Raw genomic sequence first — 16,748 nt, forward strand, 5'->3', positions numbered from 1 at the left:
ATGCCATCCAGTCATCTCATCCTCTGTCATCCCCTTCTTCTCCTGCCCCCAATCCCTCCCAGCATCAGAGTCTTTTCCAATGAGTCAACTCTTCCCATGAGGTGGCCAAAGTATTGGAGTTTCAGCCTCAGCATCAGTCCTTCCAATGAGCACCCAGTACTGGTCTCCTTTAGGATGGACTGGTTGGATCTCCTTGCAGTCCAAGGGACTCTCAAGAGTCTTCTCCAACACCACAGTTCAAAAGCATCAATTCTTTGGCGCTCAGCCTTCTTCACAGTCCAACTCTCATATCCATACGTGACCACAGGAAAAACCATAGCCTTGACTAGATGAACCTTTGTTGGCAAAGTAATGTTTCTGCTTTTGAATATGCTGTCTAGGTTGGTCATAACTTTCCTTCCAAGGAGTAAGTGTCTTTTCATTTCATGGCTGCAGTCACCATCTGCAGTGATTTTGGAGCTCAAAAAATAAAGTCTGACACTGTTGCCACTGTTTCCCCATCTATTTCCCATGAAGTGATGGGACCAGATGCCATGATCTTCGTTTTCTGAATGTTGAGCTTTAAGCCAACTTTTTCACTCTCCTCTTTCGCTTTCATCAAGAGGCTTTTTAGTTCCTCTTCACTTTCTGCCATAAGGGTGGTGTCATCTGCATGTCTGAGGTTATTGATATTTCTCCCGGCAATCTTGATTCCAGCTTGTGCTTCTTCCAGCCCAGCGTTTCTCATGATGTACTCTGCATATAAGTTAAATAAGCAGGGTGACAATATACAGCCTTGACATACTCCTTTTCCTATTTGGAACCAGTCTGTTGTTCCATGTCCAGTTCTAACTGTTGCTTCCTGACATGCATATAGGTTTCTCAAGAGGCAGGTCAGGTGGTCTGGTATTCCCATCTCTTTCAGAATTTTCCACAGTTTATTGTGATCCACACAGTCAAAGGCTTTGGCCTAGTCAATAAAGCAGAAATAAATGTTTTTCTGGAACTCCCTTGCTTTTTTTCTTATGCTTATTCTCTGAATGGTGAGATCCAAATAGCTAGAAGCTTTGGGTCATTTTGAGAGTTGGATTGTGTGGAACTGTGTTATCTTTTAATCTCAGTTTATCTACCTTATCCTCCTGGAATCAGGCAGTGTTTTTCTGAAACTCCATTTGGCAACTGGCAAACCTTCGCAGAAAGGGATGGGAAAATGATATAAGAAAATTGATCCATTCTACTGAGTGAGTAGTCCTTCTGTTCATAAAAAGAGAATAAGAGAACCAGAGAAAATCTGCTTGCCAAATTCCCTAGGAGAAAAGAAGTTACTTAGTTCCAACCACAGTGAATGCCATTAGCTCCATCAGGGTGTAAGTAGAAGATTGTTGTTTAGTCGCTGAGTTGTGTCAGACTCATTGCAACCCCATGGACTGTAGTTGGCCACTGTCTTCTGTCCTTGGGAGTTTCTAGGCAAGAAAACTGGAATGGGCTGCAACTTCCTACCCCAGGAGATCTTTCAGACCCAGGGATTGAATCCACGTCTCTTGCATTGGCAGGTGGATTCTTTACCACTCAGCCACCAGCATTTCCTAAAAATACATTCTATGGAAAATCTTCTGTTGGATGGTAATAGGTACGCCTACTTAAGAAAAGTCCATGTATCGTACTATCAGAACTCTTCTTTCTCTGGTGAAGATGAGTGTTAGTCACTCAGTTGTGCCCGATTCTTTGCAACCCCATGGACTGCAGCCCACCAGGCTCCTCTGTCCATGGGGTTTCCCAGGTAAGAAGACTGAAGTAGTTTGCCATTTCCTTCTTCAAGGGATCTTCCCGACAGAGATCGAGCCCAGGTCTCCTGCACTGAGCTGTAGGGAAGCCCCCTTCTTTGGTGAGGTCTGTGTATGAGCATCTCCTAGAAAGTGCTGTTCAGAACATCTGTTTCTAAACACTGATTTGGCAGAATGCTGTATCACCTAGAGAACCCTTTAGGAACTGACCTCATGCCTCAAAGAGAATGAGGTTAAAAAGCATATGCCTTAATGATGTCTTGTTCAGAGGCCGAAGAATCTGTATGGACTGGATATGTTGAAAGATAAGATGAAATGTGAGTGGAGAAGAGAAAGGCCCTGGGAAACACTATAGCATACAGTGTGTTCACAGAGCTGCCACCCAGGCTGATTTATTCTTTATTTAGCACATTTTAAATATGTATGTATTTATTATTAATGATTAATTAAAATAGGCAATTCATTTTGAGAAACAAACAAGTACTGAAAAGTGCAAAGAGTGAAAAGTGTATCACTCACTAGTAGTCAGGTTTAAGATTGTTTCCTTCTCCTGAGCTCCTTAGTAAGACTGAACTTTCTCTGGAGTGGGGTGGGGGGATATTTTCAGTTTCTGAGAGCTCTGTATTACAAAATGAGGAAAAGAATCACCTTGACCAAAAGTCTGTAGCAGCTGTGTCTTTAAATTGAATTGTCTGTACTGAGATTTTATTGGTGAAACACCACCAGACTTCTTCTCGTTAACACTAATCACCTGTTAAAGATAATTCTTTAAAAAAAAGATAAAATCATAACTCTCATACAAATGTAAAATGTACATCTGTGAAAGATTCTATTTAACCCAGTAATTGATGGAGAACTGATTGAATGTTATATTTTGTTTAAAGGAAAATTCAGTGTGTGCACACACACATACATACAAACTCTAGTGGACTTGATGACATGAATTGACAAATAGTTCCAAAGCTGTTCAGTATCCAGAGGGCAGAAGTCAGTTGCAGTTCCTCTGCACTCATCATGATTCATCTATATTTCTATGAGCAAATGATTTGCACTATGATCATTTCTGCAAACAGAGTTCTAAAATAACTTGAAGTCAGTGAAAGACAGAGGTCATCTGGAAGGATGTGCTAGACAAGACCCCCCACGTAGTTTATATCTGTATCAAAATTACTTACAGTTTTTTCTGATACGCCAAGTAATTTATATTGCCATGTGCAAGAACTGTGTCACTCTGTGAACTATTTGAACAGGACTGTAGGTAGAAGAGGGGCTTTCCTGGTGGCTCAGCAGTAAACAATCTGCCTGCCATGCAGGAGACACAGGAGATGCAGGTTCAATCCCTGGATTGGGAAGATCACCTGGAGGAGGAAATAACAACTCACTCCAGTATTCTTTTTTATTATTATTAATTTATTTATTTTAATTGGAGGCTAATTACCTTGCAATATTGTGGTGGTTTTTGAAAGATGGTCAGAGACATTACTTTGCCAACAAAGGTTCATCTAGTCAAGGCTATGGTTTTTCCTGTGGTCATGTATGGATGTGAGAGTTGGACTCTGAAGAAGGCTAAGTGCCAAAGAATTGATGCTTTTGAACTGTGGTGTTGGAGAAGACTCTTGAGAGTCCCTTGGACTGCAAGTAGATCCAACCAGTCCATCCTAAAGGAGATAAGCCCTGGGTGTTCATTGGAAGGACTGATGCTGAAGCTGAAATTCCAATACTTTGGCCACTTCATGGGAAGAGCTGACTCATTAGAAAAGACTCTGATGCTGGGAGGGATTGGGGGCAGGAGGAGAAGGGGATGACAGAGGATGAGATGGCTGGATGGCATCACTGACTTGATGGACATGAATTTGAGTAAATTTCAGGAGTTGGTGACGGACAGGGAGGCCTGGCGTGCTGCATTCATGGGGTCACAAAGAGTCGGACACAACTGAGCAACTGAACTGAACTGAATGACGACCCTATATGCAAGACAGCAGAAGAGACACAGATGTAAAGAACAGACTTTTGGACTCTGTAGGAAAAGGTGAGGGTGGGATGATTTGAGAGAGTAACATTGAAGCATTTATATTACCACTCTAGTTTTCTTGCCTGGAGAATCCCATGTACGAAGGAGCCTGGTAGTCCAGAAGGTTGCAAAGAGTAGGCCACAACTGTAGTGACTGAGCATGCATGCACTCATAGGTAGAAGAAAAAAAATAAAGAGATGTTCAGTAGGGATTGGGAAACTTCTTTCACATCCTGTATTCTAGACTGTGAGAGGCCATTTGCAGGTAGTAGGTGAGGAAGACCAAAGAGATAGTGGGAATGTTTTGAAGGCAGCACATTGCTTTCACTTTTGTGTGGCCAGTCATGTAAATCGGTGATCTTCAGGGAGTTTGAGAAAACTGATACCTCTGGTGCGTTAGTCTCAGTAAGAGACCCTGTGACCTCAGGATCAGGAGAGAACAGCCTAGGGCCTTGGCAGAGGCAGCCTTTGAGCATCTGACAGCGGTGCCCAAATCTGCAGACACTTGTTTCAAGAGTTATCACCACCAGTCTGGAATCCTTCATTCCCCCTTACAGGATAAGACCTATACAGGATGTCTCGCTTTCTTTATTCCTTGTGCTCATGCTCAGTCGCTTCAGTTGCGTCTGACTCTTTGCAATCCCATGACTGCAGCCTGCCAGGCTCCTCTGTCCATGGGGATTCTCCAGGCAAGAACACTGGAGTGGATTGCCAGCCCTCCTCCAGGGGGCCTTCCTGACCAGGGGTTGAACCCACGTCTCCTGTACTGTGGGCGGATTCTTTACCCACTGAGCCACTTGGGAAGCCTGGATATATGTATCCATATAGCTGACTCACTTTGCTGTACAGCAGAAACTAACACAACACTGTAAAGCCGCTATAGTCCAGTAAAATTTTTAAGAGTCACTGAATTTTTATACGCAGTAAGAAATATTGGTTGCTCCAACACTTAAAATCCCTGATCCACATTCAAGTCGGAGGTAGGGGATCACAGCTCAGGGGGATGTGGCCTGTCTTGGTAGGAGCTGCGCTTCAAGATTCCTTTACATTTCACATTTTATCAGTGCACTCAGGCAGCACAGCACTCAGTAGGTGTGAAACTAACCGGATTCCTTTCAACATTCGACACCATAGCATCTTCTTTCCTTGGTTTGGTCACATGCTTTCCTGCCCACTCTTCTCCTCCTTTCTATCTCTTCTCTATTCCTGTGTCTGGATGTTCTTTCTCTTCCTGCACCTAAATGCTAGTATTCCCCAAAACTCTATCTTTGGTCCCTAAATCTTGTCTCTCAGACCTCATGCCTTATGTGTGTGTGTCCAGTACATTCTATGTCACTTTGACTTATTTTAACACTAGTCCTCATTTTCCCAGTTGACTAAAATCCAGTTTTTCTTAGATGTCTTTTGACATCTCTCAAAATTCAACATGTGTTAAACTGAGCCTATTCTTTTCTTTCCCAAATCAGTGTATTTGGAACCTGGTTCCTGGCCATGCTCCTACAGCTTTTCTCCAGTCCCCCAACCCACCAGCTTGGAATCTCAGAGACAATCTTTGACCCTTTGCTCCATTGCTTTTTATATAAAACCAGTTATTGAATCGCCAGCCTAGCACCTCACTCCATCTTGCTTAAAATTCAGAGGCCTTTTCCTATTGCTTTCTTGGTTTGCCTTTATTATTTTTTAATTAATTTATTTTAACTGGAGGCTAATTACTTTACAGTGTTGTACTGGTTTTTGCCATACATTGACATGAATCAGCCATGGATGTACACGTGTCCCCCATCCTGAACCCCCCTCCCACCTCCCTCCCCATCCCATCCCTCTGGGTCATCCCAGTGCACCAGCCCTGAGTGCCCTGTCCCATGCATTGAACCTGGACTGGTGATCTGTTTCACATATGATAATATGCATGTTTCAATGCTATTCTCTCAAATCATCCCACCCTCGCCTTCTCCCACAGAGTCCAAAAGTCTGTTCTTTACATCTGTGCCTCTTTTGCTGTGGTTTGCCTTTATTTTTTATTCCAAAGTAAAATGAGCAGAGGCTATATTGTGTTGAGGGAAAACCACAGACTTTGACCTGAAGCCCAGCCCGCCTGATTTCATATCTTAGCACAGAGTGACTCATTAGTTAGACACCTTGAAGCAAGTGATTTAAATTCTCTTTGTATCTGAAAAGTGTGTGCCCATGTGCTCAGTTGCTCAGTCGTGTGTGACTCTTTTCGACCCCATACACTGTAGTCTGCCAGGCTCCGTCTTTGGGATTCTCCAGGGAAGAATACCCGACTCCAGTACTCTTGCCTGGAAAATCCCATGGATGGAGGAGCCTGGTAGGCTGCAGTCCATGGGGTCGCTAAGAGTCAGACACGACTGAGTGACTTCACTTTCACTTTTCACGTTTGTGCATTGGAGAAGGAAATGGCAACCCACTCCAGTGTTCTTGCCTGGAGAATCCCAGGGACGGTGGAGCCTGGTGGGCTGCTGTCTATGGGGTCGCACAGAGTTGGACACGACTGAAGTGACTTAGCAGTGCAGCAGTAGGGAAGAATACTGGAGTGGGTTGCTATTTTCTCTTTAGGGGATTTTCCTGACACAGGGATCAGACCCGTGTCTCCTTTGTCTCCTGGGTTGGCAGGCAGATTCTTTACCACTGAGCCACAGGGGAAGCCCCCCGTCTGAAAAGTAAGGGGATTTGATACTTTTACTATAGGATTACTGTGAATATAGATAAGATGATAGTTGTCCTGCCCAGCACAATGCCTTATCCGTAAGAACCGCATAAGAAAAGTCCATTGAATTGTTGAATGAAGTTTGTAGCATGTTTTGTCTAATGAGTTCCAATGTGGGTTAAGAAAAATAGTAGTAAAGGTCTAGTATTTGAGTAAAGTAAGTGGATTTTATAGTATTTTTAGTAATGAGGCTATGTTATTGATTTGTTGAGTAGTAGTGGAGAGGGCAACCCACTCCAGTGTTCTTGCCTGGAGAATCCAAGGGAAGGGGGAGCCTGGTGGGCTGCTGTCTATGGGGTCACACAGAGTCGGAAACGACTGAAGTGACTTAGCAGTAGCAGCAGAACAGTTAAGTGAAACTGTATTATTATTGGCTGTCATGAGGGAAGCTTTCTGAAGGCTCACTTCCTTGGAAGGACACATGGGAAGAAAAGGGTGTACAGAGACTTATATTCCTACATGTCTACCTGTATCAAACATTCAAAAATTCCTGGAAATAGAGAGGCACACATCTTCAAATGATAAAGATGTTCAAGCACTTTAAATTTCATTATGAATATGTTTTGTTAACTCTGAGTAAAAGTTGATCTGAGCAGCCAGTTCTCATTTAAATCAGTGTCAATAGCCTTTTCTTTTTTAATAGGGAAAAATGCTAAAGTAAAAAAATATATGTATTTCCTTGGTTTTGGTGTGGAGTGGCAGAGAGGAGAAGGCAGGTAAATGAGGCGCACCTTCTTGGGAGCAGAAAGGTGTTGTCCATTCTGCATGGAAGATGGTTCTCAAAAGTGGGAGAATTTTCTTCAGTGCCGATACATCTTTCCCAGCCACTTAGGGGTCATTTTCCCGTTTGCCAGCGACAGTGTTTTACAGGAGGCTATGGCCTCTATAGTCTTAATACTTAAAACCTCAAATCCGCGTTGTTGCCTCTGGTGGTGTTCAGCCAATTAATGTTCTTGCTGGTGTCAGGTTGTAGAGTTCTCGTTGAAATTCAAAGCTTCCTTGGTTTTGAACATTTAGCTCCATTTTAGAATGAAGGAAGGACACGATCAATATTATAGAGGAAACTTTAAGGAATAGTTTTTAGAGCCTTGTTGTTTTAGAATTGAAGAACTCTTAGGAAAAAGGAGAGGAAATATAACTGAGAAAGGGACAACTTATCAATAACTGTACTCTGAAATCTAATTACAGACATCGGTAGTGGCTGCTAACCATTAGGGGTGTCAGAAACCAGAATATTTTAAGCAAGGGTTTATTTATACTCAAAAGGAGACTGGTGGCTGTTATTGTGGGAAACCAGTTCAGTTGCAGAAGCCAAATATGGTGCAGGTATGCACAGCAAAAATGCACAGCGAAATGGCTGGTGCAGCAACTTGCCTGAATTTTGAACTGCGTTAGTTGCTCGTTTTTTGTTTCTTCCTTTTCTTTTAACTAAAGTTCACTTTTACCTTCTCAAAGCATGGCCCTTATGTGGAGGGTGTGAAATGGATTGGTGTAGTGTTCAAGAACTGGTTTAAGATTCACTTGAAACCGTGACTCTGTGTTTCTAGTTTTGCAGCATTTTAAGTTTTCAAATGATTGTCATCCTCAAGTGGTAGGTAGCAGAACTCCTTTCAAAGTTAGATGTAAATATAGACTCCCAGATTTTATGCACATACAAAGTTTCAAATTTCTATCTAAAAATACCATATAAAATATTCCTAAAATTAAATTATATTTGTAGAATTTATATTTTTAAAATTAAAGTAGACCAAGATATCTCCAGGCAACTTAAAGCCAGGATCTTGCTGTTGTTGGTCATTTTCTCAGGCATATGAGGATGGTGGGAATGAAGGGGGCGGGCTGGCAAAGAGGGGAAGTATTAAGTCACTTGGGGAAGTGAGGGTGAGAAATTTTGCTGTGGTGGGTTTTCAGAATGAACCAAGCAGGAAAAAGGAAATCGTTCTCTATGGGTATTGTTCACTGTTGTGTTGACATGAAGACAATTAACAGTCAAGTGTCATATGCACAACAGAAAAAAAATTTACTCTGCCTTTGATGAAAGGGGAACAGGGTATGCAGAAAGAACATAAAATTAAGAGAGGTATTCTGTGCAAGAGGAAGCTTACTTGGCTCAAGTGAAGTAGCTGTTCTTCACTGCAGTTCAGGCACAGACAGTGCATTCAGAGAAGCAGTTATACAGTAACTCCCGCATCCTTGTTTATTCCTTTCCTTCACGGAGACTCATGTCTGGTGAGCCTGGGGCGTTATCACCATAAAACCGACCCTGCTTTCTTTGTGTCCTTTCGCTGCAATCTGTGACATTTTCTTCCTAGGTTTGTGATGGTTAGTGATTTCACATCATTATTTCTGTTCCTTTTTGGAATGTGTGTGTGTTCAGGCTCAGTGGTGTCCGACTCTTTGCGACCCCATGGATTGCAGCCCACCAAGCTCCTCTGTCTATAGAATTTTTCAGGCAAGAATACTGGAGTGGGTTGCCATTTCCTTTTCCAGGGGATCTTCCGGACCCAGGAATCGAAACCATGGCTCTTGCATCTCCTGGCATTAGCAGGTAGATTCTTTACCACCAGTTCCACCTGGGAAGCCCTGGAAGCCAAGTAGTCAATAGAGATGATGATCCCTGAGTATTCATGTTTTTCCAGAAAAATGGCAGGATCTTAGAGAAGATGGGAGGGAAAAGGTCAGTTGTGTGATGACATGTTTTAGTCCTGGTTCTCCAGACCAGAACAAGTAACTTGGTTTGTTTTGGCATGAAATTTTATAGCCCGGCCTGGTTCTCCACAGCATGCCTTTGAATGGTCATCTTTAATTGGCTTACGTTTCTAAAAAATAAACAAGAAGCCATATTTTACCAGTGGCTGAAATTTTAGCAATCAGGAAATAAAATACATGGCTAAAACCTAATTAAGTTCTTTTTGATCCCTCCCATTGCTTTGCCACATTAGTGCTGTTGCGTATGGTTTAACCTTTATGTACAGATTAGGTGTTGGGCCAAGCACTTTTATATCCATAAACTAATACATCATATTAGGTAAGTATTATTATCTATGTTTTATGGATGACAAAGCCAGAGAGGTTAAAGTTACAGAGACGATTATAGTAGAGATGAGATTTGAACCCAGGTTTTCTCCACAGTTAGTGACCTCTTTACCAATTGCATAGGTGAATCTGTTATAGAAATCTTTCTATAAATTATTTTCTGTTAAGTGAAAATTCCATGTTTCATTTTGAAGTGAACCCATTCACTTACAAAAAAGAGATACTCCGGTAGAATAAAAAATGTATATGCTGCCTGATAATAAAATCACATGTATATAGCCATGTTTAAAACATCACACACACTAAGGAAAATAACTGGTAAACCAATAATAAATAATGTCAAATACCAAAATTAGGTCTGAACGTATTGATATTAATAAGGAAGGCCATAGTCAAAATGTATTAAAATAAGACTCTAAAAGAAACCATACAGAAGTGACTTGGTTTGTGAATTCTTTAATTTAGGAATTAAATGAAGGGAGTGATACTTGAAGAGAAATTTAGCTTGCAGACTTAGGCTATCAAAATCATTCAGATTATGGTGAGCTGCCTTTTTTCATCCTGAAACTGGGAAACAGATCATTAAGTCTGGGAAGAAGTCATTTGGCTGAGAAAGATGACGACAAAACCTTAGCAGTAGTCACCGACTCGCAGGGCCCACCGCCTTCCTGCCCCGCGCCCCCCGCCCCCCCGCCCCTCCTCACACCATCATCCACCTTCATCATCTCCATTTCGGACGCCAGGTCCACCCAGCCCGGACAGGGAGAGAGACGGGAGGTGCTGGGCAGCCCTTGCTTTGCGATGGCAGCAAGGCCCAGGCCACCATGGCCGAGTCTGTAATTTCTACTTCTGAATAAGTGGCCCTCTTTTCCTCCACTAATTTACTCTTTTGTAATGAGTGAGTTTAAAAAATCTTTTTTTTTTTTTTTTAATATTGCTTTCAGATGTGACTCCAGGCTGGATTTGAAAATAAATGTTGGCCATTACCTTATCGGATGCTGTTAGGGCCTTATTTTTAAACCCCCTTTCCTCTGAGGGCCTGTTCGGAGTGCAGAGGGCTGCCGCAGACAAGTGGGGGCCGGGAGGGTGGGTTGTGGCCTGAGGCACTTATTTGCTTGAGAAAAATTGCTGCCAGATGAGTGGTTTTTAGAAAGCTCTGGCTGCTGATGTGGTCTCTAGTAGGGAGGGGATTAAAGGGAGTGCAGTTTCTCCTCTTCTTTATAAATATTTGCTGGAGAGCTAATGGGTTTTTGTGTGCCTGTGTATTTCCTTTTTCTATTGGGGAAATTACCAGTAATACAGGGACATCCTGTGATAAAATATACAGAGTACAGGCTGAGGGAATGGATGGATGAAATAGAGGAAATATGCCCCGGGCCTGTGGCATGCCGTAGTATGACTCGTCCTGGCATCTTGATTTGCTTACAGGTGATTAACGACAGTATAAATAGAGGAATGTGTAGGGCATAAATAAATACATAGGCTCTTCCATCAGCTGCTTTTAGCAGAAAAAGCATTCATCCCCATCAAAGAAACCACAAATGCTCTCCCAAGCCTAAATTTTATTTTCAATTAGTTACCCACCCTGGAAGAATGCCAGTGGGAATAGTCCCATGTAACTTCAAATGCTCCCGTGTCTGAAGGAGCAGAGCCTTCATCACATCGCTTAAATGGTATATAGATGCTCTCCCAGTGCAATGCCTGATAATCTGATTAGATGCCTGCATTGAGGTAGTGAGACTGGGAATACTGTAAATCTGAGTTTCCAGGCAGACAAACACAGGAAAGATCTCCAACTGTAATTGCTGATTCTGTGGAAAATAGGAGCATAAAAACTTCTAAAAATACTTACCTTTGTTCTCCTTATCCTGTCTTCAAAGGGGAGTCCAAAATGCAAGGATTAGCTTACTATGTTTTAATTTACCAATCCTCACTATGTGAAATTATATATTAATAAATATTTTAAACCACAAATTGCATTCCAAAATATTTACTTGCTGCCTTTTAAGAAGGGGCTTCCCGGATGGCTCAGTGGTACAAGATTCTGCCTGCAATGCAGAAGACGCAGGAGATGTACGTTCGATCCTTGAGTCAGGAAGATGCCCTGGAGAAGGAAATGGCAACCCACTCCAGGATTCTTGCCCAGGAAAATGCCATGGACAGGAGCCTGGCGGGCTATAATCCATAGGATAGCAAAGCGCCGGACACGACTAAGCAGCTGAGCGTGGATGCATGCCTTGTAATAAACTGAGTTCTTTCCAGGAGTGTGAAGAAAGCTTGAAGAAAGCTCTCCCAGCAGGGCGCGTGGAAGGCCCCCTCCTCCAGCCAGAGGAACCCCTCTGGGTTCCTACAGCTGTGCGACGGCAGCAGGAGGGCTCTGAGGGCAAGAATCACAGGCTGGCAGCCCTGGTCCCTTTGTCAGCTGCCCCCAGACAGCAGGAGAGAGTGTCAGTGCGAGCCCACCACCCCAGTCCAGCCTGTTATCCTCGCCGGCGGAGCTAAGAGCTCTCCGGTCCTTCTGGTGCCAGGATACAGCCCCAGGCTCTCACTCTCCTCCCCTCTTTGCTGGACCCTCCTAGAGAAAGCCGTCCCCCTCTCTGGAAACAGCTTTCTTTGTAGGCCTGTGCAGTGGAGAGAAGATATGGCTGTACGTTTTCTTGCTAAACCCTGGTTACCTGGCACTGGGCACCTGGTCAGGGTGGTCGCTGGAGGGCACCCAGACAACCCCTGCTTTTTCTAAGCCCATAAGTTAGAGACACCCTTTGACTAACCAGCTACCCACCCCCTCATATGGTAGAGTGAGGAAGTAAAAGATTCAGTTGAAATATAACATACGGAAAAGTGCACAAATCTAAGTGTACATCTTTTTTTTTTCTTTTTAATTTATTTTATTTTATTTTATTTTTAACTTTACAATATTGTATTGGTTTTGCCATACATCAAAATGACATCTTAATGAATTTTCACAAGTAGAAACACCCATGTAACCAGTATCCTAGTGAAGTTTCCTTTTATAATGATTTCTTCCTTAATAATAGAAGCAATTTGTAGGAATTTTTGAAAAATACATCAAAGTATAATAAAGAAAATACAACCCATGCATTGTACCTGCTGCTGCTGCTGCTAAGTTGCTTCAGTCGTGTCTGACTCTGTGCGACCCCAGAGACGGCCGCCCACCAGGCTCCCCCATCCCTGGGATTCTCCAGGCAAGAACACTGGGGTGGGTTGCCATTTCCTTCTCCAAATACATTGTACCTACTCCCCATAAAATGATCACTGATTAACATTTTGGTGTGTTTCCAGCCTGTCTGTTCCTCTCTTACACACACAAAGATATATATGCATGTCCATAAATACACACACGGTCCCACAACCTCTGAAGCTTCATACACGTGTGTGTGAATAAACACAGAAGTCCCAAATGATTGCAATAACATGACCTACAAATTTGTAGATACTTCACTGTCCGGTGGTTGGCTTCCTCAGCAGAGTAGCCAAGATATAAGGGGAAACGAAAAACCATCTGTCTCCTAACTCGATAGCAGGAAAAGAGCTGCTTATGAAGGAGGGGATAAATAGATGGCTGACACACACTCATGCTGATTCATAGGTTTCATTTATTCAGTATTTTCCTTCTCTCTCCTAGCATTGATGGTAGGAAGTATAAAGACTTTTTAATGCAGAGCATTAAGTAGAGACCTTTTCATGCAGAGCAGGGGTGAGACCTGTACTCACATTTTTCCGGCTCCTCCGTGACACTGAACTCCTTTTGGCTCCAGCTTCACTTTTACCAAAAGGCCAACTTTCCTTTTTCTTTTTTTTAATTAGCTCTCTCACAGATAGCCAAGCAGAATTTAACCACAGAGCTCTTGCTTTAACAAAGGGAAGCGGAATCAAAATGTTGGAAATGGGCCCGGTGGTTTTGTGAGTTGCAGCAAAATGATCTTCCCCATCACGACGAAGATGGATGCGATGGTGCTTCACTGCACTGAAAAGCTGGGGGCTTTGGTGGTCGCTGAGTCTCCTGCTCACGCTGTTGGGAAGGGAACAGTTGGCACCAGCTTCCCATTGCTGTTGGTGGTACAGCCTGTGCTGTCCATCTGCTTTCGGGCTGGCCAAGTCTGCAGGGGGCTTGATAGGGTCCCTTGTGCTGAGAAAAGCTGCTTCCATCAGAACTGCCTGCCCTTCTCTTTTTCACTTATTTATTTTAAATTTTTTTGTTTTATTTTTGTTTTGACTGCAGTATGCAGAATGTGAGCTTTTAGTTCGCCAACCAGGGATTGAACCTGTGCCCCCTGTATTGGGAGTGCGGAGTCTTAACCCCTGGACCGCCAAGGAAGTTCCTGCCTCTTGTCTTTTAATATCTTTTATATCCTTATGCACTGGGGATTTGAATTTTTACACATATAGAAAGTTTATTGGATTTTTTATATTTGCAAAATGTTTTCTTAGATCACACCTTTCTCCTTGCTTGTTAAAAACATGTTCACAGGAGCATCCATGGTGGTCCACTGGTTAAAACTTCACCTTCGAGCGCAGGGAGTGTGGGTTCAATCTCTAGTTGGGGAGCTTACATCCCACAGGCTCCCCCCAAAAAAAACAAAAAACAAAAGCAAAAAAAAACATAAAACAGAAGCAAGCAATAGTATAACAAATTCAGTAAAACCTGAATAGTCCATATCAAGGGAAAAAAAAATCTTAAAAAAGACAGTACGAGTGGAAAGACATTAAAAACAAATATGTTCACAAACAGTATGAAGTAGCCTGCATGTTTACCAAAGTTCTTATGTTTCTTTGCAGTCGGAATCAGCTGTCCGCCCTGCCGGCCTGCCTGTGTGGTCTCCCTCTCAAAGTCTTAATCGCAAGTAACAACAAACTTGGATCACTGCCTGAAGAGATAGGTCAGCTCAAACAGTTAATGGAGTTGGTATGTTACTGATTTTTCAGATGCCCTTCTTGTTTGTTTGCTAATCATAGCCCATCAAGGTAATCAGAAAGACTTTTTCCTACAGGGGGTCAAGGAGAGAAGATCATGTTGTTGGAGGTCTGTATATGATAAAGACATTAAGTGGGGAAGGGAATAATCATGGCTTTGCTGTGACAAGGAGTTCCTGAAATTTACAGGTTTCCTGTAGTTTACACTTCCTGAAGTTTGCAGGATTTATAGTTCCTCAGGTTCACAAATTATCCTATGGTAGTTAGATCACTTTTTTTTTTTTCAGATTGGATAAGTAAGTTTGTAATGAAATATGGATACACTGGCAAAATAATCTGCAAATTAATTAGTAGGCCACACTTTGTGAAGGTGTATAATTAAGTCAGAAAGAACAGCATGCTCTGATTCTGTAAGGATTTTAGTAACCATTGCCCCAAATTGATGTAACTTTAGAATGTGACCATAACCCCAGGGATAAGAAAGAAGAGCAAATTATAAATAGGCAGAGATGGGTTGGAAGTACGTACCTGAAGCCAAGAGGTCAGCTCTTTCACCACTAATTGAGTTACTGACCTTGTTTCTAAAAGCGGAAAAAAGTGAGTTCTTTCTCGACTTCCATTGAGCTAAGGTATCTTGGGTGAACGAAGAGGCAAGAACAAGCAACTGGGCTCAACCATAATCATCACAATTTATCCTCCAACAAGCATCCTTCAGTACTGTCCCTGTTGTTGTCCAGTCGCTCGGTCATGGCCGACTCTTTGCAGCTGTCCCTGTGTTAAGCACAAAACAGGATGTTCTGATTACAACCACGAAAAGGACACAGTACCTTCCTTGAAACAGACTCCCAGTCTAGGACATTGATGGCCAATAACTTTTCTCTTGCGTGCCAGTTCCAGTTCATTTCTTTGTGGCTACCTGGAATATTGGGGTGATGGCTTATGGGGCCCAGATAGAGTGTGCTGGGACTCCATGGTCAGGTGTGCATCTGGAATTGGCTCAGAAAGGAACAGCACCCACGTCACGTACGTATCCACTTTGACTTTAGGAAAGAAGTAAATAATTGTGGTGTAAAGACAACAGAGCTCTACAAAGAGTGCCTTTTTCTGTGACAGCAGAATCTGAAGCTCATGCCCACTAGCTCACACCAAGAGCTGGGATGAGTCGTAAGGATACAGGGGTCGTCACATCACTGGTACCACGGCATCTGGTCAGGGATTATGAGTGACCAGCAGAAGACACTGGAAAGGTATTGAGAAGCATGGCGGCCATTGGTTTTCTTACTCAGCTTTCCATACTTTTCTGTACGGTGGAGAGGTTGCCTCGCCCACAGATCCCAAGGTTAAATGTTCTTCAGCTAAAGCATTTAGCAGGACCTGCTAGCATGTTTCAGCCCTGGTTTCTGAGTTGGAGAGACGAGATCTGGATCCTGTGTCTTCTCCTGATTCGGGGTCAGCGATGCCCAGGGCCTTCGGCCACACTGCTCTGACGTGGCTGCTTGAGTGCCACCTAGAGGGATGATTCCGAAAGAAGACAGATATTAATTTGGGCGGATACACTCCTCCTACAAAGTCTCTATTACAAGAAGTAAGTGCTTGGCCTGGGGATTGATTGATTCAGTCCTGGGTTGAGAATGGTTTGTACAGAAGAGACCTTTGAGAGTCTCCTTACATAAATCCATGTAAGGGACAGACTTGTGAGCACTTTTGAGCACATCACTCTTTCTGCACGGACTGTTTCTTCCTTCTCTTCTTCGCTTGGTCAATTTTTAGCCAGATTTCACTTCCTCCAAAAATCCTTCCCAGATTCTCCAAGCCAGAGTAGGGTGCTCCTAAGGCCAGCACTCTACATAGCACTGAATTTTCGTGGAACCACATTTGTCTTCTCACTTGGCGTTCTCTAGGTCAGTACCCACTAAACCCAGAAAGCTGCTTCAGCACCGGATCAGCGTGTTACTTGTTGTATCCCAGTGCTTGACACAAGACGTTGTTTAGTCACCAAGTTGCGTCCGACTATCTCTGACCCTATGGACTATAGCCCTCCGGCTCCTCTGTTAATGCAGCTTTCCAGGTGAAAATACTGGAGTGGATTGCCATTTTCTTCTCCAGGGGATCTTTGGACCCAGGGATCAAACCCACGTCTCCTATGTTAGCAGGATTCTTTACCACTGAGCCACGAGGGAAGCCCCTGACACAAGATTGACATCCCCAAAACATGATTGCTAAGGGCTACTATTTAGGTCGGGGAGAGTGGGCCAAGAAGGTGGCTTGGGATAGA

General features: G+C 43.1%; 1 protein-coding gene across 2 annotated transcripts in view; it reads left to right on the plus strand.

Annotated features, from left to right (window-relative positions):
- Nucleotides 1–16,748, plus strand: part of LRCH1 (leucine rich repeats and calponin homology domain containing 1) — a 214,830-nt gene that overhangs the window by 117,644 nt on the left and 80,438 nt on the right. For both annotated transcript variants that reach the window (XM_070380284.1, XM_070380283.1), the window contains exon 3: nucleotides 14,339–14,465. In XM_070380284.1, the coding sequence (XP_070236385.1) occupies nucleotides 14,339–14,465 (127 nt within the window). The remainder of the gene's footprint in view (nucleotides 1–14,338; nucleotides 14,466–16,748) is intronic.

Source organism: Bos mutus, chromosome 12 (assembly GCF_027580195.1).
Source record: "Bos mutus isolate GX-2022 chromosome 12, NWIPB_WYAK_1.1, whole genome shotgun sequence".
Taxonomy (NCBI): Eukaryota; Metazoa; Chordata; class Mammalia; order Artiodactyla; family Bovidae; genus Bos; species Bos mutus.